Source organism: Homalodisca vitripennis, chromosome 6 (genome assembly GCF_021130785.1).
Source record: "Homalodisca vitripennis isolate AUS2020 chromosome 6, UT_GWSS_2.1, whole genome shotgun sequence".
Lineage (NCBI taxonomy): Eukaryota > Metazoa > Arthropoda > Insecta > Hemiptera > Cicadellidae > Homalodisca > Homalodisca vitripennis.
The window spans coordinates 156,473,118-156,500,666 of record NC_060212.1 but is presented as its reverse complement, the minus strand read 5'-3'; the positions used below and the strand labels follow the sequence as shown (position 1 = coordinate 156,500,666).

At 34.6% G+C, this 27,549-nt stretch overlaps 1 protein-coding gene across 2 annotated transcripts; it reads left to right on the top strand.

The window, feature by feature from the left end:
* Positions 1-199: 199 nt before the first annotated feature.
* LOC124365044 (damage-control phosphatase ARMT1-like) lies at positions 200-27,549 on the top strand. 2 transcript variants are annotated; one of them, XM_046820943.1, is made up of 4 exons: positions 200-636; positions 20,629-20,718; positions 24,802-24,907; positions 27,294-27,549. In XM_046820943.1, exons 1-4 carry the CDS (start codon positions 587-589, stop codon positions 27,525-27,527), a joined length of 480 nt encoding a protein of 159 aa, XP_046676899.1. In that variant the 5' UTR covers positions 200-586; the 3' UTR covers positions 27,528-27,549. The 2 variants fall into 2 exon arrangements, with proteins under 2 accessions (XP_046676899.1, XP_046676900.1); XM_046820944.1 differs by lacking the exon at positions 200-636 and adding an exon at positions 13,832-14,026 and having other exon boundaries at positions 27,294-27,548.

The window sequence follows — 27,549 nt, the reverse complement described above, 5'->3', positions numbered from 1 at the left end:
TAGATTTTGCGATAATGTGTTTATACAAACACTATTTTATGGCAAACATCATAATTCTACATCATAGTTTCCAAAACATAAACTATATAATGAGCATAATCATAAAAGCTGTTTTAGTTTTAGAAAATGTCATTTTTCTTGAATTAGTCTTAGAGAATAAGTTCTAAAACTATTAATTTCATGAGATAGTACGGTAATACATGTAAGCTAAGCTAAACCTAAATTCCAAATTTGTCAAAATCAGACCATTGTTGAAACTTTTAACGGACAAACCTCGTTATAAAAATCAAATTTGTCAAAGTCAGGATTTGAAAATCAAACTCTAATGTGGAGACTCATGTTCCAACTAAATATAGTTGAAACTTGTAAATCTTCTTATCACAACTCATCATACTGCATGAATGCATAATCTATGCCTGTAATGAATAGTATGTACTTTGTGCATACATTAGAAAAATGTCATCTCTTATCATCTTCATCTTAATTGTTTATAATCATCTGGCATCTGTCAGAAGAGTACACCTTGGGGTCAAGTTTAGTTAGATTGTGATTTATTAGTGTAGTACTGTAATATTTTTTATGATAAATGGTTCACATGTGTATTTTTCTAAGGTCAGTCACCATAATAATTTTATTGTAAGTATAATAATTAAAGTGCATTATTTTTAACAAGTCATACAATAAAGCTTGTTTTGTTTAGAAAGGCATGTTTTGTTTATCACAGGAAATATATTCAATGTACATTGTAATATATGTTTTAGTATATTATAAATCAGGAACTCTATCTGAATGTTTTTCCTGTAAAAATACAGAACTAATCGACTTTAAATTTGGCAAGTACTGGATGGATACATGTATGAGGATAATATTTATCTTTAAATGTAGAATTTTGTTAGCTAAATGTTTGTTTGAGTACATTTTAAGTGTTAGGAACAGTAACATTAATATATGAAATAGATGGCTAACTTTCTATTCAGCATCTAATTTCAGTTAAAATTAATTAAATTTTAATACATTTATTTACTTGCACTTTTAAATATTCCCAAACACAAATTGTTGTGTAGGTAACATCTATAGACACCTTTGAAAAGTTTAACAACAGCTTGGTCCTCCTCAAAACATTCAATCTCCTTTATGAAGAGTTTTAGGATAAGTTTTAGAAGATTAGTTGAGAAACAACTTTAATATTATTAATTTATAACTCAGGTTATTTTTGGTAAAGATAAGCTACAAAAGTAAACATAACTTTAACACTTTAATGTACATTGGTAAGTCAACTAGAAAATTACAAGTAATTACGAATAAATAGTTAGCCATACATTAAATATACTGCACCTTGAAGTTAATCTAGGATTATAATGAAGCTTTGGGTCCAGAATGTATTAGATGGGGTTAGGTCAACTTCCGGAGCTTTTACACAGTCAAGAGGAGTTATACGTACATGAGTTTTCTGTTTACGTTTTGATTCAACTTCATATTATAGACAGTCAGTTAATTTTATTGTTCCCTGCTCATACTCCTCGAAACTTTCCCGTTTACCTTTTATCAGGCTTCTCGATGATTTCAACAATGATGCGGCTGTATTCATGTTGTTTATAGGGTTTTGTAAAGATTCACTATTTTTGTTTACTTGACCCAAAATATCGTGCCAAAAAACGGCATACAGCTCTGTTTCCAACTTGTTCATTTTTCGAACTAAACCCAGAGCAGCCACTCTTGATATTCCTGAATCCTCCATGTCTTCTGAAATATTCCCTATTGCCTGCTTTATTTCTTGATATCCTCGCAAAAGAGCTTTGGTAGCATCAACTCGAAATGACCATTGTGTTGTCGTTCTTTTTTCAGTTCCTGCTTGTTTCAAGAATTTGGTTAGATTCTAGTATCTGTTTGCAGGCAGTGAAATATACAAACATCAACATACTAGTAGCTACGTTAATAAAACATGACCAGTGACATCATTATGTCATTGTTACTGTGGTGCAGGCCCCTAGGCGCACATCTATGTCGCCTATGTTTAATTCCAGCCCTGGTTGTACAAGACAATTTTGTACACAAATACTTATGACTGCCCCTTTCATAGATGTGCTAAGCTTTATTTTAACTTCTGCCATTGGCAATTTTGACACTTCACATGTTTATAAATAACTAAAAATGTAAAATGGGAGTATCAAACTGCAATATTATTCCTGAGATTCTCTCACTACCTTCAACAATGCGTGAGTGTTTTAACTAATTTGTAAATAACAGTCAGGCATTTTACAACATTAAGTTTGACTTTACTACTTATTGAATTTAATTATTTTGAATTCTGTTTTGATATTTTTGAATGAAGGGTGTAAAGGTTAAATTCACTACATTCACAAATAAAATAAAATAAGCCAAGTTACTATTGGACTCTACATTACAAGACAACATAAATTGACATGTCATACATTAGAGAAGATTATGTATTTTAGAATACTTCCTCTGCAAGGATAAGAATTCCCTGCAGGGATAAGAATTTACCTAAAAGGAAGCCCAGAATTTTCTTTTCTTTTGACCTTTTTCTATGACCAGAATTACTTCTTTCTGAGCTCTGTTCTTTCTTTTCTCTTTCAAATTACTTTTTTAACATACAGGGTGTAACAAAAAGGTTGGCTATGTATTTTAAGATTTTATGTGTGATTTTAAGCTACAAATGAAGAATAACTTTTTTTCTAATTTCCACTTTATTTAGCCCTTAGCTGCTATTTTGTATTTTTTATTAACAAATTATCTCTAAAACTAGTAAAGCTAAAGAAGCCAAACTCGGCACATAGATTTGAATAGGTAAGAGGAAGATTAAAAAGAAATAATTGTGTTATTTTCTTTCATATTAACAAAATGGCGTCAGTTGAAAATCTTTAAAGTCAAATAAAAAACTCAGTATAGTTATAAAAAATGTACTAGACACCAACTATTTGGAACCCGTCAAAGCATAAGCGAGCATGGCCAATTTAATGGTACGCTTGCACAAGCCAGAAGCAACAAAGATTTTGTCTTTTGTTAGGCATCAGAAAATAGACATCAGATGTATCTGGATCCCTCACAAAAATCTCTTGAAAATGTAGAAAATAAAATTTTTTTAAGCTGATTTTAAGGTTTGGGTGGTAATAACAATCAGCTATAGATTATTGATGGTAATACACACTGGGAAGGCCTCGTCTTGGAGTCTTGGACTCATGATGTCATGCTAGCTGCCCAATCCAATCATACCAATTTTGCTGTTGATGACATTTGCTTGCATGAAATAGCAATGTCATAAATTAACTTGATAAAATATATAAGGTCAATAATATAATACATTGTCATGATTTAAAGAGCTGAAATATGAAAGTGCAATTCTGCAATAATCATGTAAGAGCCACAAAACAATTCAATATAGAATCATTGTTTGTAGATTTTGCCAGTCTGTCAAAGAAGCTTTTATCACAAGGCAAACAAGTTGTGGCGGTTAAAATGAGATATTTTTTTAAATTTTATTTTCATGCTATAAAACAGGAAATACACCCAAATACATTATAGCAGTATAAACAAATCAAAATGTTAAATAAGTGGTTTGAGTCCAAGTCCCATATCCATTGTATCACTGGAATATTTATAAGCAAAATAACTATAAATACATATTATTCTAAACGTTACATAGGCACTATTATAAATAAATAAACAATAAATAATACACATTCAGATAAATAACAAATACAGTATATGGTAATGACAATATCAGGAAATTAGTTTAATAAATTAATGGAATTTTAATTAATAAATTAATAATAAATCAACATTTAATAAATATAGCTTGAATTTAAGAAATTGTAAAAGGAAAAATATAAGAGATAAGCGTACAAGTTTGTCCTTTTAGACCACAAATCTATGAAGTTCTAATGAGACTTAAACACACCAAACGCTGCAGAGACATGAATGGAATCAGATATGAATGAATTTAATGGTGAAGCAGATGATGAAGGAATCCAAATCCCATTTTAAGGCATCTTCAATAGCTATTTTCTTCGTATTTAACAGGGCTGACTGATTGAAATTTTTGAGGACAACTGACTTCTCTCTAGCTCAGAATTTAGCTTTCAGTGATGTGCACCAACCAGAATGCTCCTAAATATGTAAAACAACTGCTTGACTGAACTAGGCAACTTTAACGGAAGATTCAATGCCTTAACAACAAGGGAAAGGGATATCTCAATATCCTATCTGCATGTAGATTTCTAGGTGTGCTTGAGATAGCAAAGTAACTTTACAAGCAGTTCTTGCCGTGATTTAAAAAAGCAACCGAGGTGGAATTTCAGCCCACCAGGTCAGTATTTGGCCATTTCAAGTGTAGTAGTGGCCATTTCAAGTATTTTGAGTGGTGAGTGCCTTCAAAGTAGCTCTGTATGGGAGCCATCACTCACATGCGAGTCATGATAACCACATTGGATATGCAAAACTTATTAAAATCAGTCAGGTGGACCAACACGCTTATGGAGTGGTTCTTTGAATTTTAATCAGAGTGCAGACTGGGACAGGTAACATGGTTCTAGTAAAAAAGTGGATCATAATCCAGGACTAAATAGACCAAGAGCATCCTAAAGTATATCGACCAGATTTTTTACGAAATAGACAAGGCCGTGGGAATCATGAAAACTATTATAATGAAAAACTTGGTCGATCTGGTGGTCTTATGGATAGCAAGTAGCAGCTGGTCTGTCACACTTCATGCTCCTATAAAGTGCGAGATTTTTGCATGTACACTACACTCTGAATTCTACAGCAACAAGGTGTTCAATCAATCATTCTTTATTACAATATCATCAAGACATGTGATAGAGTCAAGGTACAAAATTAGTGATTCAAACTAAAGGCTTAATATTCTGCTTCAAATGTTCATGTTGTCCTGATGCAGTTGGTGTTTTCTATAAATTCTTGAAGAGTGTAGACAGGTCTCTCAAGAAGCCACCTCTTAAGTTCCTTCTTCAGCTCCAGTCCTGTCAGGCTTCCCAGGGTTGGCGGGAGCAGGTTTTTCAGTCTTCGGCCAGCATATGTTGGTGTTTTCTCCTTAAGGGATGTGCGATGTATTGGCAGGATGCATTGTGACGCATGCCGGGTATCATAGGAGTGGAGGTCTCTCCCTGTAGGGACATTCGTTCTGTCGACGTGCAGTATGACTTCCTGTATGTAGAGAGCCACCACAGTCATTATTCCTAGTGTTTCGAATGCTTTTCGGCAGGACTCCCGCGGCCCAAGGTCTGCAAGAGCCCTTATTGCTTTTTTTTGAAGGATAAATATTCGGTTGACATTAGCAGCTGATGTTCCTCCCCATATAATGAGGCCATATCTGATATGGGCTTCTATTAGTGCATAATATGCTGTTTTTGCTGCTTGAGGGCCACCAATTTGTTTGATCCTTCGCACAACGTAAATACCTGAGCTGATCTTCGTGCACATGCTGTCTACGTGGTGATTCCAGGAAAGCTTATCATCCAAGGTTAGCCCGAGAAATTTCGTATGTCTTTCCATCAGTACGCCTGGGGTCTCAAGAATTTCTTCTCTCTTCCTGCTGAAATTCATCTGGGATGTCTTGGAGGGGTTTACTGCTAGGTCATTTGCTTTACAGTATTGAAATGCTTTATTCAGAGCGGTTGCTGTGTCTGTGTAAAGATTCATAATCTCTTTATTGCGTGTTTGACAATATGTAACATTGTATTGCAATAGTCAAATACATCATAAAATATATCCTAACTACACATTCACTCACAGTCATACTTACATCTCAGCATTCTCACGACACAATCACACAGACTTCGGATCCATGATTTTCAATCATCCCAACGGCTCGTCATGAATTCATCAATCGAGTAAAACGCTTTAGACACCAACAGGCGTCTGAGACAAGTTTTAAATTGATTGAGGTTGTTGGAGTTTTTGATATCCTCAGGGAGCTTGTTGATTAGTCTGACACCCACCTGCTGAGGGAGGTGTTGCGATAATGCCAGTCTGCGTTGATGAGTTCTCAAGTTGTCCCTGCCTCTAGTTTCATATTGGTGAACGTCCCTGCCACTTATCAAGGCACATCTCGATCTGCAGTACACGATCACCTCAAAAACGTAAAGGCAGGGCAATGTCATCAATCCCAGCTCCCCGAAAGATGCCCTGCACGACTCTCTATAATTCAGTTTTAAAATTATCCTGACTGCTTTTTTTTGGAGCCTGAAAACCCGCTCCATTTTGTTTTTGGCACATCCTCCCCAGAGTCTTAATCCATACACAAGATGTGGATGGATTAGGCCGTTTTTAGAACCTCTAGGGTACAGATCTTTGCTAGGTGCCGTAGGGCAAATATGCCTGTGGTAACTCTAGCACAGATGCTATCAACATGATCATTCCAGGTCAGTCCTCTGTCAAGGAACATCCCCAGAAACTTTGTGGAATCTGTATCCTCTAAAAGGGCATCATCCGCAAAGACAGAAGGTCGCATCGCATATGCTGACGAAGACAAAAAATTGATGACACTTGATTTTGACTGGTTTGTTGTCAAGTTCAATTCTGTGAAATATTGAATGCATGCGTTCAATCCCACAAAAGATTTGATTTCCAGGTCTTGTTTTGAATTGCTTTTGAAACAGAGAGTCGTGTCGTCAGCATATTGAACCAGTGCCCCAAGTTGGATTACTGAGTTCAATCTACAGACATAAATCAGGAAAAGGAGAGGTCCAAGGATAGATCCCTGAGGGACACCATGAGCCATTTTTATTTTGCTGGAAACGACGCTCGAGATCATCACACGCTGATCTCGACCTTTTAGATAAGACGTGAGCCATAAGTGTGGGAGACCCCGGACGCCACATTTTTCTAACTGTTGCAGCAGTGTCCCGTGATGCACACAGTCAAAGGCTTTGGAAAGATCGAGGAATATGCTTAGCACATGTTCACGACCTTCCAGTCCATCGACAACATTGTCCAGAAGGCTGTTCACCGCGTCAATTGTGGATTTGTTTTTTTCGGAATCCAAATTGTTCTGGATTCAGAATTTTGTTTTTTTTCTAGAAAGCTTTCCAGTCTTTCATAGAATAATTTTTCAAAAATTTTGCTGAACACAGGAAGAATTGAGATTGGACGATAGTTGCTTGCGAGGCAAGGATCGTCTTTTTTGAAAATCGGAATGACTTTGGCAGTCTTTAAAGAAGATGGAAAATTTTCCAGTTTCAAATGAGAAATTGATCAATTTTGTGAGCGGTCTCAAAATGTGCTTATAGCAACGTTTGAGTAGCCATGATCAACTGGTAAGATCATTTGCACTGGTGTTTTTGAGCAGTATCGTTGTATCGTCTGCATACATTACTGTCATTATATTCGGGTTCTGAATATAGCTAGCAAAATCGTTTGTCAGCAGTATGAATAAGACTGGTCCCAGGACGGATCCTTGGGGCACACCACGTGTCACTGGCAATGGGTTGGAGCGGTGCTTGCTCGTGACACGGTTCTTGGTTTGTTGCAATTCTGTGACTTGCGTTCGCCCTTTCAGGTAGCTTATGAACCAGCTTTTTAACAAATGTCTTACTCCAAGGCCTTCTAGTTTTTCTGAGATTAATTCATGCCCTAGGCAGTCGAAGGCCTTGCTGTAGTCTAGAAATACAGCTGTAACAAAATTTCCTTTGTCAATTTGTTCTACAAGAAACTCTACCAGGCTCACTATGGCAGAGGTCGTTGACCTACCTCTTAAAAATCTATGTTGGCTTTCTGTTACAAGATGTTGGTGGTTGAGGTGGCTCATAAGTCTTCTCAGTGCTATTTTTTCGATTATTTTGGAGAATGTCGATATCAAAGAGATCGGTCTATAGTTTTGGGTTTCTGTTGTTTCTCCTTTTTTGTGCAGAGGGTATACTTTGCTTATTTTGAGGTCTGAGGGAAAGTGACCATTTTGAAAGGATTTATTTATTATGCCTGCCAGGGGGGCTGTCAATTCATGTTTGAGGTGTTTCACCATCTTTGATGAGTAGTCATCGACACCACTTGAGGATTTGGATTTTAGGGAGTCAATTATATCTTCCACTTCTTTAGGGGTGGTTCTACTCAAAAGAAGCTCTTGATGGGTGTTTCCTAATGTTTGTAGGTTGATCACATCATTGACTTTCTCTGGTAAGTCCGAGTGTTGTTAAAGGGTGGTTTCAGCTATCCGGGTGAAGAATGTGTTCAGGTGTTCAGCCACCTCTGCGGGATCACTGGTCATTTGATTGTTGATTTTCAGCTGTATTTTTGTATTCCTTTCTTTTTTCCCTCTTCTTTGTGAGTTTATTATCTGCCATAAGGCTTTTGATTTATTGTCAGACTGTTCGATGAATTCAGCTGTTGAAGTTTGTCTTAGGTTTCTCAGTTTCAGATCATAACTTTTCTTTTTGGTGATCATCTCTGCTCTGTCCCGTAAGTTGCCTGTTGTTTCATGTTTGTTCAACGCTCTGACGAAGTCTTCCCTGAGAGTTTTAACTTCTTGATCATAGTACATGATATGCTTGTCTGCTTTTCTGTATCTGTTGTTTGATTTTCTTCTAGGGCATGTGTGTTCCAAAGCTGCTTGTAGGATTGCATTGAATATGCTGTAAGCTGTCTCTGCATCAGTGCTCTGGTGTACACTGTCCCAGTTCTGTTGTGCAAGGAGTGATTTAAGACGGTTCAAGTTCCTTGTGCATAGATTTCTATTCACTGTGGCCCCTATACTGTTATCTTCAAGTTGAATGTTCACCCAGCACTGCTGTGCAGTGTGGTCTGACAGGCCTGTTTGAAAAACTTCAGCGCTGATGTTGGTCTGTGGGAGGTTAGAACATATGCAGTCAATTGATGTTGCTGACTCAGGGGTTACTCGAGTTGCGGGCAGGGCCAGCCTTCTTATATTGTGTGTGGTGAGTTCTTGTTCGAGGATTCTACTTTTTACATCTTGTTTTAGGTTATCAATATTGGTGTCACCAATAATGATTGTGTACCTGTTGTGAGACTGGTTTTCCTCCAAGATACTTGACAAAATTTCCATTGCAGGTCCTATGTTGTCTCCCGGGGGGCGGTACAACCCAAGTATGTTTATGTTGTGGTTTTTAACCCTGATTCGGATCATCGCTACCTCACAGACGAGCTCCAGGCTGTGCTGTGACACATCAACGACTTCAACACTGTTGATCCAATTAAAGTGGTTGCTCTCTGGATAGCAAGTTTTGACAGAATTGATTCCAACCACCTTCCATCATTGTTTGGTGCTATTCCCATTAATTTGATTGTTTTTAAAATACAGTGGGTTTATTAGAGAAACGGGTAACTCAACATCTTGAAGTCTAAGTACACATTGTGAAAAACTGGTAAGAATCGCTACTCAGAAAATATCTTGTGTATATCAATGGAAAGTTAATGCCTTACACAATTATAACAACCATTTTTGAAGAGAAGTTTTTACTACTCCAGATGAGTTTTTATCCATACATGGATCAACATATAAAGATAAAATATGCTGCGTTATATATCAATCTAGCGAATCCAAAGCAGCCATCAATGATACACACAACATCAAATAAATCAGATCAATATACCCACATACAATACATTTGAAGAGAATATTGAACATGTTCTTAACTAAAATGTATAACTTAAAAACATTTCAATCTTTTAAGATGTAACCTCAATCCCTAAGTATTTTCATTGAGTGATGAATGCACCGGACTTGCCTTGACACACATCCCCATATTTGTCCTAATCCTCCACCACCTTCAGGCAGATACAATGTACCGACATATTCCAATATTTATTGTAACCTCCAGGGATGCCTTTCCCAGGGCAGATGGCGGAAGAAAATGTGCCTCTGCGTCATTGAGAATGCCCAGTCTTAACCATCACGTGCAAGTACGACCGAAAACATCCGTGACACAGCAATAGTTGCATGAGGAAATAGTGTAACTCACCGTGCCTCCATTAAACCCATTGCTGAAACTATAGAATAGCGCAGTCCAATGTCTTTGAGTATGTGTTCCTATCTCTCTTGCTTGTGCTGTAGATGTGGTTGTGATCCTCGACCTTCACCATACCTTAACCAATTTTTACCTTGCCACTGGTAAAGCATTTTCCTTTGTTGCCAAGAACTTGAAGGATGACTCCAGTGAAGATCAGGATTGCCGACTCGGATACTACATGGTAAGCAGATGAGACTCTGCTGCTTGAAGCTGCACTCGAGCGAGTTGCAACCTGTACTTGTCTTTATCCAGCCCATCTGCCCACACTTCAGTAATTTTAATCTAGCCTGTAGAGGAGTATGGACTGAACAGCAGACATAAACAATCTTCTCCTACTGGCACTGGGACCACCAGCATTGGCGTGTTAAATGCCTTATCTGCTGAACGGAAAGTCCTGCTAAACTTGTTTACCCATAACTCCGATTTAGTTGGTGGCATTGTGGTCTGGACATTAACACTTTCCATGCAGGGAAAGAACGGTGACATTAAATGTAACAAGAAATACTACTCTGTGGGAATAAAGACAGTATCTCTCTGATCTGTACACATCTTTCTGCACCTCTACGATGACCATCCCTTTATAAAGCCAGGGTAGATGAAGTCTCGATTGAATCTGGCAAGAACAGATACTTTTTCAAGGTTTTCTTGTTGTGTATACCATGAAGAGCGACCTGAAGATTATGGTAGATCTGGGTCAGCTTTCCCTTTGCTAGTTAGTGCGAGTTTAGCAGCTTTGTAATGGAGGCAAAGAATCCCTAAGCAAGCATATTGTACATTTTCACCAACAACTTTACTAGACCTAAACACCTAAAACATCCCCATTGCAAGTGCCCATGGATCAAAGACGACTAATCCTTAGCTTCTGTCAGTTATTATCCATGCTCCTATTAATGATCTGGTGGAGATATCAGCCCTCATAGTGACTCGACTTAGCCAAAGTGCCACAAGATCTTTAGGCACTCTCCTTGGTTAAATTATATGTCACCCTCAACTTGTAGGTTTCAAATGACATGTCCTACTCGAGACGCGGATGCTCTGTGTGAACCATATATTATGTTGAAAATCATTTACTTGAGGTAACTGATCGTGAAATTGATGATGCCTCTCCTACTAACCAGAAATTTTTTATAGAAACGAATTACATGCAATAGTGATTGCAGGGATCTTGCCCTCTGCCTTAGTTTAGAATGGTGAGTTCAGCTCCAACAGCAAAGTCCGAGCTATGTTTTCCTCGAGAATTGATCAAAGGCATTCCTTACTCGATAAAGCCGTCGCTTTAAAATCACTACTGACAGTATGTCAATTTGTGCTGAGTACAGTATTTTCTAGACAGTCAATCTTATCATGAAACCCTTAAATAGTCTCACTGAAGATGACGTAATAATAAAAATATCTCTTCCACCTCAGTCGGAAGAAAAGGTAGATTTCACATAATATAAGGCTGCATGATCTTGGAATGTATTTGTATTGTAAACTCTCGTTGACATCACTGTATGACTTAGCAAAGATTTACTCAACCTACAATGACCAAAAGAGAGATTATTTTTACTGTTGTGTTATAACTATGAACATCTTCATTAATCATCAAAACAGAGGACTTTTTCATAAATAACAATGTCAAGGATGTAGAGATTAACAACAGTATTGATTTTAAATGTCTATGAAAATAGGTTTACAGTAATCAAGGGATTCAGCATTAGCAAGTATTCTGACAGCTTTTTCATTTAATAAAATTAATAAAAATAAAATTAAAATTTCATTTAAGAGGTTCTAATCTCCCCAGAATAACAGAACATGTTTTATAAACGATTGGAAGAGAGCAAAGTAAATCATTCTGAGATAATTCACAGTTAAAAGAGACGATAATCACCTCAAGAGGTAAATTACTCTGGACAACCTAGGCAAAACATTGTCTATATGACTTTCTCAGGTAAGCTGATGATCTATGTATACACCTAAGAACAGAGCACTAGTTATATTAACAAAATTGGATTGAGGCGTATTAAAATACCTTAGAGTGAATACAATATTTTGAGTTTTACCTTATTTAAGTAAAAAGAGTTTGCCTGAAACCATACAGATGCATCAGATGATCAGTGTCGCTACAATCATATAGGTTATCACTGTAATTAATAAAAGAAGAATTGTCACCATATATTAACAATTTTTGTCCTAACATTTAGAGGAAGATCATTAATACAAATTAGGGATTGAAGAGGACCAAGAACTAAACCCTGGGGAACACTAAACTCAATCTCAATATCCTGTGACCACTATCCACTAATACAAACCCTCTGCCTACGGTTAGGAAGATAGGACGTAAATAAGCTGAGAGCAGCCCCATGTATGCCATAGTGATCAAGCTTCGACAATGAATCTGCATGACACGCAGTGTCAAAGGCCCTGCTCATATCACATAAGGTAGACTGTGCAAAGAGCCTATTCTCAAAGAAATACAACGCTTGGTAAACTAGCTCGTCCACAGCACCCATGGTTGCCTACGTTTCTGAAAACCAAACCAAATTTGACAACATACAATTATTCTCAAGAAAAGCACTTACTTGATCATGAATAATGTTTTCAAACACTTTTGGAAGAACAGGAACTATCGAAAAAAGACGGAGCCATTCTGGTTTGTCTCTAGGACCCTTCTTTTACACTGGACAAACACGAGCTTATTTTAACTCAGAAATATGCCTTCCTGCACACAGTGGTCTATAAAGATAGTTATAGATTTAACAATACAGTTAATTTTTTTCATCATGTTGGTTAACATAAAATATAAATCTTGGCTATTAGAGTTGCCACGTTTTTATTTGCTCTTAGAACATCCTCTGTAAACAATGTTTTCCAAAAAAATACTGAATCTATCCTGTTAAAATTCACCACCAAGTCTATGGCAGAAGTATTAGTGGTAATCAATATTTGATTTTTAATATCCTTAACAGACTCTAGAAAGAACTATTAAAAGTTGATGGAGATATCTGAGTTACATTAGCCTTCCAATTCAAAGCACAGTTACTCTTAATAATATTCCAAGCAGGTTTACTTCATGCTATAAGACAGTTTAGCCGGTAGTGGATTTTAACTTCAGTTAGTTTTTTTTTTTTTTTAACATTAGCACTTAAGGAATTGATGGTTGATTGTCAATTGTTGAAACAAATAGATAAGTGTTGTGTTTTTTTAGTGTTCAGTTTGAGTTGGTTCGCAATATACCAGTCCTCAATTGAATTAAAACTAGTTTCAATAACAAAACTAGTAAAGTCTAGTGGAGTATTTTTGACACAAAAACCTATGTCATCAGGAAATAAAAAAAAAAAAACGTTTTGTGTGTTATTAATAGTTAAAAAGCAAATCATTAACTATTAAAATAAACAGAACAGGGCCAAAAATAGAGCCATGAGGCACACAATGCTTAACAATATTTTTAACAGAGAAACAACCATTTACTAAACGATTTTGCCATCTACTGCTTAAATACAATTTTAAAAAGTTAACAATTCTATCCCCAAATTGATAAAAGAACAACTTATCAAGTAAGACATTATAAATATTGAATTATGTAACTTATCCATAATAAATCAGTATAAACCTGGATTATGGAACCTTCTGAATATAAACTCATAATCATATGCTATAAATTGTTCTTTTTTGAAATCTTAGACGTATGTGCATCCAGCGGTCTAACGGCAAAACACACCACACCAGCTACGTCCGGCAGTCGTTGTATAATCTAGGGTATAATAAAAAAAGTTCTCACCAAATTGTGGAACAGCTGGGAGAACATCAGCAGTGAAGATCACGGTGATCAGATGGCACTATGACAGACGGACAAGAAAAATCAAAGTGATCAGAATTTTAGGTACAGCTTAGTCTGCTTAGTTTGGAATTAGAAGTTTTAACGAGTGGATTTGGATATAGGAAGAACGGTTTGAAATTTGAAATGAATGTGTGTTTTACCTGTTGATATTGAATACAAATATTTGTAGTCACAAGGATTAAGTAGTAATTTATTTTATTAAAATGAGGTAAGTTGATAGATGTAATGTATTGAACAATCGTTTCAGTAATAAGTTAACAAGTAGAAGTAGTAATGATAATTATTTATAATCCATCTTGTTTTTTCAAACTTTACATCTCTATTCCTTTTATAACACGCAACAATATAAACAATTAAATTAATTAGTTAAAGTGTAATAACGATAGTGATGTTTACAAATTCTGTGTGTGAATTTTTATGTAAACAGATACTTCAAAAATGCAAATTCCCATAATAATAAAAAGATATTTGCAATGCATCTGAGGAGGCACTTGAAAGACACATCTGTGTGCCTTGTTCTGCCAGACAAAAATTTGTTTTTAGATGCATAGTTGTGGTGTATTAAATCTTCTATATTTTAAATGGCTGCAGTATAATAAGCAGCCATCACCTCAATTAAATCAGGGTATCAAATTATAAGTTAGAAATAGCTTCATTTCTTGTCAAATCAACCACACAAAAAGAAAAAGGGTTTGACACCCATCATCTCAGATTTTTATGAAACTGGGCATGGTTTTTCTATTAATTTATGTAAGTAACAATACCAAATTTTTTCCCTGTATCTCTTGCGGTTTCAATTTTATAAGGTCTTGAAGATTGGGATTTTTATTGGGTAGGGTCCAATAAGCGGACCCGGTTTTTTATATCGAAATTGGCAAACGATATTACTTAATCATAACCATCGATATAATCAATCGATACTGATTAATTATTTTTAACAATTAACTTAAATAATCTATATGAACAGCTGTAAACACTTTCAAATAATACAATTAAGGTAATATTTTAAATTTCACATAAGTAACATTGTGTATTAAAAGTGGCTGTCAATCTTAGGAAGCTTCACGAAATTGCTTTAAAAGATGATAAAACATGTTTTTTATGGCTTCAGAATGTTGGGTTAGTACCTAAGAATCCATTATGTGATATTTGTGGAAAGGTAACAAATATAACTGTCAGAGGAGCTAACATGGTCGTCTTTAGATGCAAAAAAGAAGGTAATGGTGGACACAACTTTAGTAAAAACGCACTGAAGAATAGTTTTTTTGAAGGGTCAAAAATTGCTACCCAGGCGAAGACATGTAGATAGTTCGACAAATTTCCGTTTCCTATTCTAATTATTTTTTTGTTCTAATTTATTTTCTATTCCCAATGTTTGTTATCATTTCTTAATTATTTATGGTTTTGCTGTTTGTTTGTTCTCGTTCTGTTTCATTTAGTTAAAGTTATGAGTTTCCCTGATTTTGGTTATGTTCATTTATTATTTGTTACATCGTTAAATTCACATTTTAATTTAAAACATATGATTGTTATTACTTTTATATCGATTGATAGTCTAGGATTCGATATGCGAATATTACGTATCGAATATTAGGTATCAATGATTATATTCTTCGATATAAAAAACCGGGTCCGCTTATTGGACCCTACCCTTTTTATTATTCGACCGCAAGAAATGAAACTTTTTTTCCGATGGGAAAAAAATATCATGAATAATGTAAAATATAAATAAAACTACCTGAACTATTGAATACAAAAACATTCTAATTATAATGTATTGAATAAAATTATTGTTCCAATCTAATTCAAGTAACAAAAATCATTTGTATAGTATTTGAGTAAAAACTACAAGTACAATGGGATATACATGGTGTGTTATTTATGTCACAAGCTGTCAGACACATTTATCCCTCAAAATAGTATAATGCTATAGTATAATAGCTAAATGTTATATACTATTTTGTCTGTTACATTTTATAAATACACATAGCCTCTGAGATTGTTTATTCATCATTAGAGTGTAATTTAAAATACATATAATGTAATTTGGTTAAACATTTTGGTTTCAGTAGTTTTAGAAAATATTTCTTGATTATTGAAGATTCGATTGACAGCCTCTTAAGTATTTTTTTATGGATATCACCTTCAACAAAGAATAATATTTTAAATTTGGGATAGCCACGTCATTCCAAATTTTATCTAGTTTCTGACAAAGTATAATATTATAGGCTTACATGTTTTATGAAAGATAAATTAGTTGCTAACAGCATAGTGCAAAATGACTTGATTTGGTAACATAAATACCTGCAATTGTTTTTAAAAAATACACAAAAATATTTATTTTTACTCTCCATGTGTTTAAGCTACACCAATACTTAGAACATAACATGCAGTAATAAATAAAAGTTGTCCATTTTTATCGTAATACCTATAATGAACTAAAACAATCAAAATAGCCTAGAGTATGCAGGGCTACTAATCACACAATATTACATATATTATCGGGTATTTATTTCTTCATATTATCACAAATTTTTATTAAAATGCAATGTATAAGGGTATATAAACATAAAATGAGTATTATTTCATCAAATAATTACCCTTACAGTTGAAATAAAATAACTCTGAAAAAATAGCTTTAATAATTTTTATGCTATTCAAATCCTAGGCATATTGAACTTGTTAGCTGCCATGATGTGTTCCTGGACCAATGGTGTCTTCATACCAATATGCACGACAACAAAAGACAAAAATGTTATTGAGATCAGGGTAGTATACATTTGGTACTTCGCCCTTAACCCTGCAAGTGCTGATAACATTTTTCCCAGTGCTGAGCCATTTTTGTTTTTTCTACACTATTTTATTAATCTAGGTCCTTAACTATATAGTATATATTTTTTCAGAAAATTAAGAAGACTAATATAAAAATAAATTAAATCACTTACCTTTATTTAAAATTTTAGTTCTGGTAATCTTTTTTAAATTTGCAAATTTTTATTTTTTTCGTAGCGTTTGTGTTTGATTACTATTAAATCAAAAGAAAACGCATTATATACAAAATATTCCATGTTTATTTGTGATTTTGACATATATAACACGGCCATTATTTCGAAGGATAGAAGTAATAAAGTCGTTATACAAAAGACAGACTGAGAACGGATGCTCAACTGACGTAAAAACAGTTGACAGCGGTTTACTGCTTGTAGCGACATACAATCAGTAAAATATATTGTTTGTGGCACATTTGATATAGTTGATATAGAATTTATTTCTGAGTACCTATATATATATATATATATATATATATATATATATATCAATATGAAAAGAATTAGAAAAATTATTACAATGGAATTAGTAAACCAATGTTTTAATTGTCTCGATCGAGGCAGTTAGCGCTTGGTTGGTCAAACTTTTTATCAGTACACAGTCAAGGCTGATGACTCAATACTCATTTCCCATTGCTACTTTCTTGAGACTGACATCTGCTAGCTAATATGTAGATTTTTTTACTTCTATATTGGTAAATAAAAATGTAAAATCATTTAACTTTAAAAGAAATCAGAGAGACATCATGATGTAAAGTTCATTTTGCAAAGGAATAGAGTTTTTTTAAGATAGATAATTTATTTTGCTGAACATGTCGGTTTTGCTAAACATAATTAAAGAACATTGTTTGTTTCTCAATTTTGGTAGTTCATCAGTTGTGTTTTGCATTTATTGACTTATCACCATTTATTCTATTAGTTCTTCTTTGTTAGTAGCTTGTTGTTTTCATCAGGTACTCTTCAGCTTTTAAATTAAAACTTTGGTTCTAATTGAAAACATTATTTCAGGTGTCAAATAGATATCAATTTCAAAGTTGTACTCTTGTAATGTTAATTTTAAATAATACATTTTATTTTTTTTTTCAAATATAAACTAAGTAACTGAAACCTCAGAAACTATCAAACTAAATTGTGTGATGTAGTATTTGTATGAATTTTCCTCGTAGTGATCACTTTAAAAGGCTGGGCTCTCCAATTTCAGAAAGTTCTAAAATAAGTTTTTCATTGTGCATGGTGACAATAGTTATATGTATTTCATAGGTGCTCATTAACTCTCCAGCTGCCCGTTATATATTATTATAATATTTTATTTATTACAATTCATAAAACCCATAAAAATAAGGCCAAGTATAACATGCTATGTATTTTCTTTCTTGTTCAATATGAAGCTGGCTATATAGGGAAAATAAATTAGACCTACTTGAAACATCCAAAATTTTATGTACCATCTAAAACAGCTAATAGCTATTTTGTTTAAAATGTTTAATATGAGTAGGAATATCTATACTTATAAAGAAGAAACTATGAATAAAGTGACTGTTCAAAAAAGTATGTATATGATAAAACTTTTTGCCTACGATTTTTGAGAAATTGGAGGTAACCCACTTATAAATAACTACCGGTAACTTTTAATTATGTCATAGGTATGCTGAGAATTATATCGTTATATAATTATATTGGGTACAATATTAGCCAAAAGATGAAAAATTTTACTTAAATATAAATTTTTTGTAGTGAAAAGTTCCGTACGGAAAAAAGTAAAAACAATTTTGCTTTTCTTGCTTATCACTTAGCAACCGTACGGAAAAAAGTAAAAACAATTTTGCTCTTCTTGCTTATCACTTAGCAACCGTACGGAAAAAAGTAAAAACAATTTTGCTCTTCTTGCTTATCACTTAGCAACCGTACGGAAAAAAGTAAAAACAATTTTGCTCTTCTTGCTTATCACTTAGCAACCATTTAAAATACAGTACTATTTGTTCTAAATAAGTTAGAGCTATATGGAAACACATTTGATATAATTATTTTCCATTTACAATTGCGAAATATCAATAAACCGAAATCAAAACACAAGAAACGAGTACTCGATAACAGCTATAGTAGCAAACCGCTGATGGCGCAGTGGTAGGGATTCATGAATAAAGTATAACATCCCAAAGCAGTATAATATATGTAAACTGTGCCATAGAGGTAGCTTTTAAATCTCCACTTTACAGTGACATAAAATATTAATAATTTTTGAAGCAGTTATAGCCGCTACGTACATTTTACATTGTAACTGATTAGGCATAATATTCCGGTCCCAAGCACTTTGGGAAGTGTGTAAAGGGACCAGAATTCAGTGCTAAGTAGTGGAAGGGTTAAAAAGTAGCTTTGCTCTTCAACCTAAAGGCTCCTTCCCTTCGCTTTTCTGAGTAAATATATTTAATGATTTCTGTATTAGGTCAGAGAACGGGATGTCTTGACAAAATGCTTCAACCCTTTTCAATTCCAATTGCACATATGGCTGTCAAAATTATATGAATGAAATTCAGAGTTTGATTATACAGATGTTCACAAATTAACTTATGTTTTAAATTATAAATCTTTCACTTACACTATTCCAAAATGGTCACAAAGAATCGATCTTTCTAACAAAGCTGTAAAATAAACTATATAGCCTAGTGTCTTACTAATGATATACATGTATAACTGGCAGTGTTACAACTTGATATGGTTCTATATGTAAATCAGCTAAAAATTATATCTTAACTACACACTTTATTAAGTAATATTGCATTGTTGTTTTACTTGTCAAAGGTATTTATTTTTTGTTTTAGTGTTTGAATGTTAATGTCTTTCTTATAAGGTTTTTTTATATTTTATGTTAAAAGTCTATTCAGCTTGATTTGTACTAGTCATGTTTGTAAATGTGCAATTTCTGAAAAAAGTTGTTTGTAAAAAGTTGTATATTTTATTTATCTGATGAGAAATTTGGTGTGGCTATTCAAACTTGATTTGATAAGTTATTACAATAGCAATACAAAATGTTTTTATATCTCTTATAAAACCAAAGTCAAAACAATTTTGGAAATAAATATTTTTTTGGGAAATAATTTTTTTAATGTGTAAAATGTTTTATACGATTGCAGATATTTTGCATGGTTATTATAATTTAAAATATTTCATGCTGAATAAAAAAATTAAATCTTAAAAATAACAGTTGAAAAATAAATAAAATTACAGAGCAACCTCGTTAAGTTAAACTAGCTGGGACCGCAGCGGATCCAACAACAATAATCTGGGTTTACTGGGGAATGTTTAAAAAATAAAGAACAACATACAAACAATACAATATTTGTTTATTGCGGCAAAACCCTTAAATACATATCACGATAAAGTATGATATAATATACACAAGTTAACTTTTCTAAAAAAAAACTTTGCTGCGTCAGCTTAGAACGCTGTTTCCGTGCGGTCACGCATCCTTTTCAACATGATAAGCTCGGGCGGTGTTGTCTATTTTTATTGCTTGAAACATACCAATAACTCGCCAAAATGAGATGTTGCTTCTGCATGGCCTCTCTGTTATCAGCATCTTTATCGCAACAAGTCGCAATACATGTAATTATTGAGTTCTACAATCAGCAAACAAACATCCGTCCCACACTCGGCAATCTGGGTGGAAGGCAAAAAGCTAATTAAAAATTTTCCTGAACTTATCTGGGGGTTACCCGGAGATCCGACACAAAGGGGTCTGACTTAACGAGGTTGCACTGTATTTTTGTAAAGGTCAGAGAAAAATGCCATATAGAGCTGGGATAAAAAAATTCAAACAATATTTTTTTAGTGGGTAAGATTGAAAGAGTTAATGAACGTTTGTGATGCCAGTATCAAGTTTTCACCTAATTAGATCCTGTTTTATTGCAGGAAATGTATATGTAAGTGCCTAATAATCAGTTCATTGTACTGCCATGGTTCTAAATAATGTATCTCTTTTCAGTGCTGTTGAAGAAACACAATCAAAAGTAGCAACTGACATACAAGATATTACCCCTCCCTGGGATGTGCCTCTCAGTGCAAAGTACATGAGGTAAACTACCGCCTCTGTTATGTTTTTTGGAAAGATTGTCTTAGCTTAACGTAACAGTATACTGTTGCAGGAAGGAGCATTAAATAAAACAATCCTTGCCATTTCTCTTAGATCATACAAATTGGCTTAATGGATCATACAGAAAAAACTAATTTTGATTTTGTTGGTTCATGTAATAAAGGTCCTATATAAGTATATAACCAATCAATAAAACATTAGTAGTTAAAAGCACCACTTAGATTATTATTGACAGTGTGTTAAGATAGAGTGTTGCTGGCAGAGCTAGGGCTCATTGCTACTGTAATGATGGAAAAAACAGGATTGCTTGAAGTCAGACCTGTAAAGCCAATTGGTCTTACTTTTAGAATCACGGGTTTCTAACTTTTCTGTACCAAAAAGATCATAGAGTCTGTACCAAATTGTAGTAGTTTATCATAAAATTTTCTACAATAATATGGATATACTCAAATAATTTTTCTAACACTTTTATTTGTATGATATAGAAAACATTTTATTTATCCACAATCAATATACTTTTCTTCAAAAAATTATTTTTTACTTTACATACATTTCTAAAACATAAAAAAAGTTTCAATCACTACATTGAAAAACACACCACCAACCAATGCTGACAAAAGTCTTTTGTGATGTGTCTGAAGAAGATAGCCTTGTTATCGAAAGGCCTTACAAAATACAATGTTGTCAGTATTGATTGGTGTGTTTTTCAATGTAGTGATTGAATTAAGAACAGCACAAGCTCCATCATCAACAGAAAAAAGTTACTGTCTGGATGCAAATTGATGGTAAAGCCAGTATATCTTGCCACTTTGAAATCGGTGATACAAGGTGAGGTGTAGTTATCATGGTTCAATGAAGCTGATGAGATTACAAGTTGTTTGCAAAATTGTGTTGTAGTTAACATTACAAAAAAATATCTTTGGAATGTGTTTTGATAATTTGACACACAAAACACACATTTTTCGGAAACAGCTCAATTGGCTGTTTGCAGGTGCTTTATATATATGATAAGGAAATTAGACTACCTGTATACATTCTAGAAGCAGGACTGAACTGAGTACCTCCTTGGGTGACATGACAATCACTTAGCTACTCCATTATTAATTGTATAATTAATATGTGCTTAATTCGTTATTTGATTTTACTGCAGATTCAGATATTTCCCTATTTATCAATGCATAGCCTAGGAAATAATGAAATAGATACACTAATAAAACAGTGATGATAACATAATACTTTTTGTGAGCTGTAATTAAGCATTATTATTACACAGTACCGTTTATTAGTAATCCTAACGCTGTATTATTACTACTAGATAAAAGATATACAAAAATCATACAGATTAATAAAAATTGATTTTATAATAAAAAGTTCTTTTAGTACTTTGTCTAATATTATTATTAAATTTTCCTGCTTCTTTACGTTGATCAATTGATATTAATTTTAAAAATACACGATCCCAAGTTTGTCATCCCATAATTAAATTGGAATATGAAAGTCCTATGAAAGTTTCAAGAGCAACGAGGAAAAACCCAATCAAGCACGTATTCGATGAAGAAGCTGCTGCTTCGGATGAGAGAGACACGTTCCTTCGGGCTCAGGAAAACTTTATCCACACTGGGAGCGAAGACGACAGGAAGACTGCTAGCCAACTCAAGAAGACCTACGACTTGAAATTAAAGAAAACTAAGGCAGGAGGCAACAGCCAACTTTATAAACCCAGTCCAATTGCAAATCCAAAAGCAATATGGAGGGTTATAAACAGTGAGAGGAAGTATAAAAACCATAGTACCAATGATATAGAGTATGTGATGCTAGATGACGGCCAAAGGGTGGACGATCCATTGGAGGTCGCAAATACCTTTAATGCATTCTTCACGTCCATTGCTGAAGTAACTTTAAAAAATAACCAGGAAAAGGCAGGAAAAACATATTCTAGCCCCTAAGTTAAACATTGCATATCCTCTTACGGCATTGACACCCACTTCGACAGAGAAAGAACTCTTGCCGAGATTATCACTACAATGAGGAGCAAGCCCTCATCAGGACTAGATGGATTCTCTTCCAATATTGTAAAGCATTGTCTGCAAGAGCTACTGACCCCCTTTCTTCACATCGTCAATCTCAGTCTTTCCTGTGGCTCCTTTCCCAGTGGACTGAAGATTACTAAGGTCATACCACTGCACAAAAAATGGAAACAAACATGAGCTTGGAAACTTTAGGACCGATTTCCCTGGTCTCCACGTTTTCAAAGATAATAGAAAAAGTGGTCCTAGTCCGAGTTGAGGATCATCTGAACAAGAACGACATTCACCTTGAAAATCAACATGGCTTCCTCAAGAAAAAATCAACGTCGACAGCTTTGGTGGACTTAGTGGAGGATTTCCATGAACACCTGGAGGATAGTGAAAACATCATTGGTCTTTATCTCGACCTTAGCAAGGCCTTTGATTGCCTCGGTCATGACGTAAACCTCAGCAAGCTTGAAGCAATTGGATTCCATAGTCGGGCTTTGGCTTGGTTTGAGAGCTACCTGAAAGGTCGTAAACAACTTTGTTGAACTGAAGAGAAAGTCAAACGGAGGTTGTGCAAATATCAGGTCAGTCCATGCTACCCGTCTGCCGAGGTGTCCCCCAGGGCTCGGTGTTGGGTCCCGTATTATTTATAACTTTTTACACTGGATCTTCCCATATACACTCAGAATTTCAGCAAGGTAATTATGTATGCGGATGACACTGTCTTGGTAACATCCTGCAAAACCTGTTGAAGACCTTGAAATTAAAATCATTTATTTCCCTCAACCTAGCCATCGAGTACTGTTGGGTAACGACTTGGTTTTCAACGAAAGCAAAAACTAAACAGCCTGATATATGGGTAAAAGATAAGGACGACATATCAGGCCTCCCAAACATCCTCTCCGTTGATAATTTAAAGCATCTTGGAATCAATATTAGATGCCAACCTTAAGTGGGGGACGAACACATTGACGCCACCTGTGCAAAGAGATTGAGCAGTGGTATTTACGCTTTAAGGGCGCATTAAGGCCACCGGCACAAACTGAAGCGGTTAAAATGACCTATTCCGCTCTCATAGACAGCCACATACGCTATGGTATAGTGCTTTGGGGGGGCACCGCTCAAAAAAATCTGAATCGTGTCCTAGTCTTTTTGCAGAAAAAAGGCTGTAAGGATGATGGCTGGTTTGGAGTGGAGGTCAGCTGCCAGACCTGCTTTTCTTGAGTGGAGAATTTTAACAGTGGTTAATATTTACATCCTGGAAGTCATAATAATGGCCTGTAAAAATGAGTCCACCACGGAATAGAGATGTACACCAACACTTCACACACGCCATGCCAGTGATTTCAAACACTGCCATCTCATCATAGCAGAAGATAACGAGGGAAAGCCTTCCTACATAGGAGCCAAGCTATACAACTGTTTACCTGAAGAGAATCAAAAAATAGAGGTCCAGTCCAGAGAAGCTGAAGAGAGTACTCCATCGATGGCTTCAGCTGCACCCGTTCTACTCTGTGGAAGAATTTTCTGAACTGGCGTACTTAGTGAAAAAAAAAATGTAATTTGATATGGGGAAATTATATTGTAATTATTGACACTATTTTCCAATCTTTTAAGATTGTAAATAAAGTAATTCTCTCTCTCTCTCTCTCTCTCTAATGAGTATGATCTAATGGAATTGTGTCAATATGTAGATGTATAAGTGAAATGCATAAATTCAGTAAAATGCAGTCTTGTGTAATTAATTGGTTCAAAAACTTTAAAAATTTCAATTTCAATAGTAGTACTATAAATATATTATAATAGATTCTTAGTACAATTCACCTTGTGTTACAAATTTATTTTGTGTCAGTAAGTCAGGAAATTAAGATATGTTAGCAGTACGTGTCTAAGATTAACAGTTAAACTGTGCTTAACATTATAGTCTAAAGTTACGAGAAGAAATTATTAGATTATTTAAGACTTAGGTAAATTATTTACACATTATTGTTTCAAAGAATATTGTACTTTGTTATTATTGTTGGTCTAAGAGTTTTTTTAATGATTTTAGGAGTTTTGCATATCCCACGATCAAGGACAGACTTCCTGTTATCTTAACCAAGGTCATAGACGGTTTATCAAGAGATAAAGAGGCTATCGCTGCTGAATATGGTGAGGTAGGGCTTTACTGCTAAGGTCTTATTCTTTTGTCTCCATACTCTCAACTGCAATTAAATCGCTAATCCTAGGTTCAATGTGGCCTATTGAGTCACACTCATTTGTTGAACTTGTGGCTTATAATATTAAAGTGTATTTGATAAAAAATACTTCGTGTAAAATTCTTATCATAATCTATTAAGCATGTTTTATTACTCTGCATTAATTTCTCAACGTTTCTTAAAAAATGTGTCTGCCCATAACATGGCTTACAAAGAATTGTAACATTTTGATATGATTCTAGCCTACAAGTTGTGAAATAATTCAACTAAAATATATTTAACTGAGAATGAACGTTCATTGTCATATTACATCTTACAAGATCCAGCTATGCTGGTAGGACAAATGCCAGTTGGAAATATAACAATAATAAATAGGCTAATAAATATTAAGTAAATATTGTTACTGCTATGTGATATAACCTATAATATACGATATTTTAAATTAAACATTATTAATAAGATGCACATAAAATCTGTACGAAGATATGACATTATTGTGATAAACACTGAAAGTTGTCTAACCTTGGAATCATTAATAATAAAGGGTAGAACCCTCCGTGAAGCAATATATCTCAAATAAATAAAAAAACATGTTCGATAATCGCATCGCTAGTGGAGAAAGTGACATAAAAATAAAATACATCAATATTGTTAGGTCTGTAAAACGCATAACTTTCAATGGCACATGCAAAACACTTCACTATTTTCTGTCAAGCTGTTGATGAAGTTGCCCTCTCAGAGTTGTTAACCCAAAAACACGGTTAAAACAAAGGGTGCAATTAACAATGTTAAACTAGTAATTAATTGTTAAATAAATGGTTTCCAGTTAAACATACCTAATAGGGGTATTTGTAATCCATTAATATCATCTATTTAATAGAAAACAAAAACAAGATACACTATTTAATACCCACAAAAATGAATAAAAAATACACAACGTTTACAGTTTAACTGATTTATGACTGAGTTATGATTACTGTATTAACTCGTTGGAAGAAATCAATCATTATTTTTGTTTGTGTTTTAGCAACTTTTTTCCTTATTATTGTCGAACCTAAGTTCCACAAAATCCATTTGTCTCGAAGCACACTGTCGTCCTGACACTCCAAATAATCTAGCAAACACTCAACATGATTTATTGCTGCTCAATGCGTGACCTTGGGATAAGCCGTCAAATTCTCCTTCCCCTCCTCACACCCTTTCCCATCACTTTCACTATCAACAATTCCCTGTGCACGTCTCACAATTTCATCATCTACAAAACTTTCAAAGGATGGCAAGTCTTTGTCAGTATTTAACCTCTCATTAACATTTAACAACAGTTTCTCAACAATGTAAGTCAATTGATAGGTAAGGTAAAGGATGTTTCCAGGAAAACAAAGAAAGGAGGTCTAAAAATAGACATAATCAAAACACTTGCTACTAGTGAACAGACAAATGGACACAGTAGCCGGTGCGCAGGCTACATGTGTCCGTTTGTTGTTATTACGACTGCCCTTTTTCACTCACTACACTGCCACACCGCTGCTTGTTATTTTTAAACATTATTTCACCTCTTATCTTTAAATGTTGCATAGCGGTTTTTTATCTAATATTACGTATTATTCAAACACAATTGAAATAAATTTTTACTCCGATTAATCTGCAACACGGTTGTTCTATCCCCAAAAAGTCGGGAGTTGACTGATAATAGTCAGATAACATATTAAGTTGACTTGTACTCAAAAGTTTTATTTCCCAAGCTTTATTACTCATTATGCCACAGTAGAATGACCTAAAAGATTATACATATAATATAAAATGCAACAATCAAGTGGAAAAACACAAAAACTACATTGCAATGACACATGGAGCTATTGTATGGAATACATCTGTTGAAGTAGGCCAACAGTTCAATATTTAGTTGGATGAATACATCAATTAAATTCTGTTAATTGAATTCTGTTGAGTTACATTATATAATTCTATTATACCTTAGAATGCAGTTTTTTTTTAACGTAGGGGGAATGCATTTGCGCACGGAGTGTGGGACTCCCTTGCGGACTACCCACTAAACCCCCTACGGGCCACGGAAGGCCCAGGCCGGAACCCTTTCAGATGACATCTGGCCTGGTCTGTGTCTTATGTCCCGTGTGTCTATGTCCCGGACCAGGCAAGATGTCATCCGAAAGGGTTCCGGCCTGGGCCCTCTGTGGCCCGTAGGGGGTTTAATGGGTAGTCCGCAAGGGAGTCCCACACTCCGTGTGCAAATGCATTCCCCATACGTTAAAAAAAAAAAAAAAAAGAATTGCAGTGAAACACACAGTAGGAAACAGTAAAGCTTATTTTGATGTTTTATGTGCAGGAAGGCAGAGAGGATGTCAAACGGGTGATCAGCTGTTTATCCCAACTGAAAAATGAAATGGTCACAGACAAATATTTCACCCAGTTGGTATGCGGAGATGATGCATCGAAGTGGAATGTCTACTGGCGTAACAAGACGGAAAACGGGACAATGGTGTCCTGGTACTCTACTGAGTGGTTGTATGCAGAGACGTACTTCTACAGGAGGATAAAAGAAGCTTTCCTGTTGAGGTAAACACTTGGAGTGATACACTTTG

Coding starts and splice junctions, on each gene's coding strand:
- LOC124365044 (XM_046820943.1), top strand. CDS start 587: ATGGTTCACATGTGTATTTTTCTAAGGTCAGTCACCATAATAATTTTA. Junction 637..20,628: donor GTCACCATAATAATTTTATT/GTAAGTATAATA, acceptor ATCTCTTTTCAG/TGCTGTTGAAGAAACACAAT. Junction 20,719..24,801: donor CTCAGTGCAAAGTACATGAG/GTAAACTACCGC, acceptor TAATGATTTTAG/GAGTTTTGCATATCCCACGA.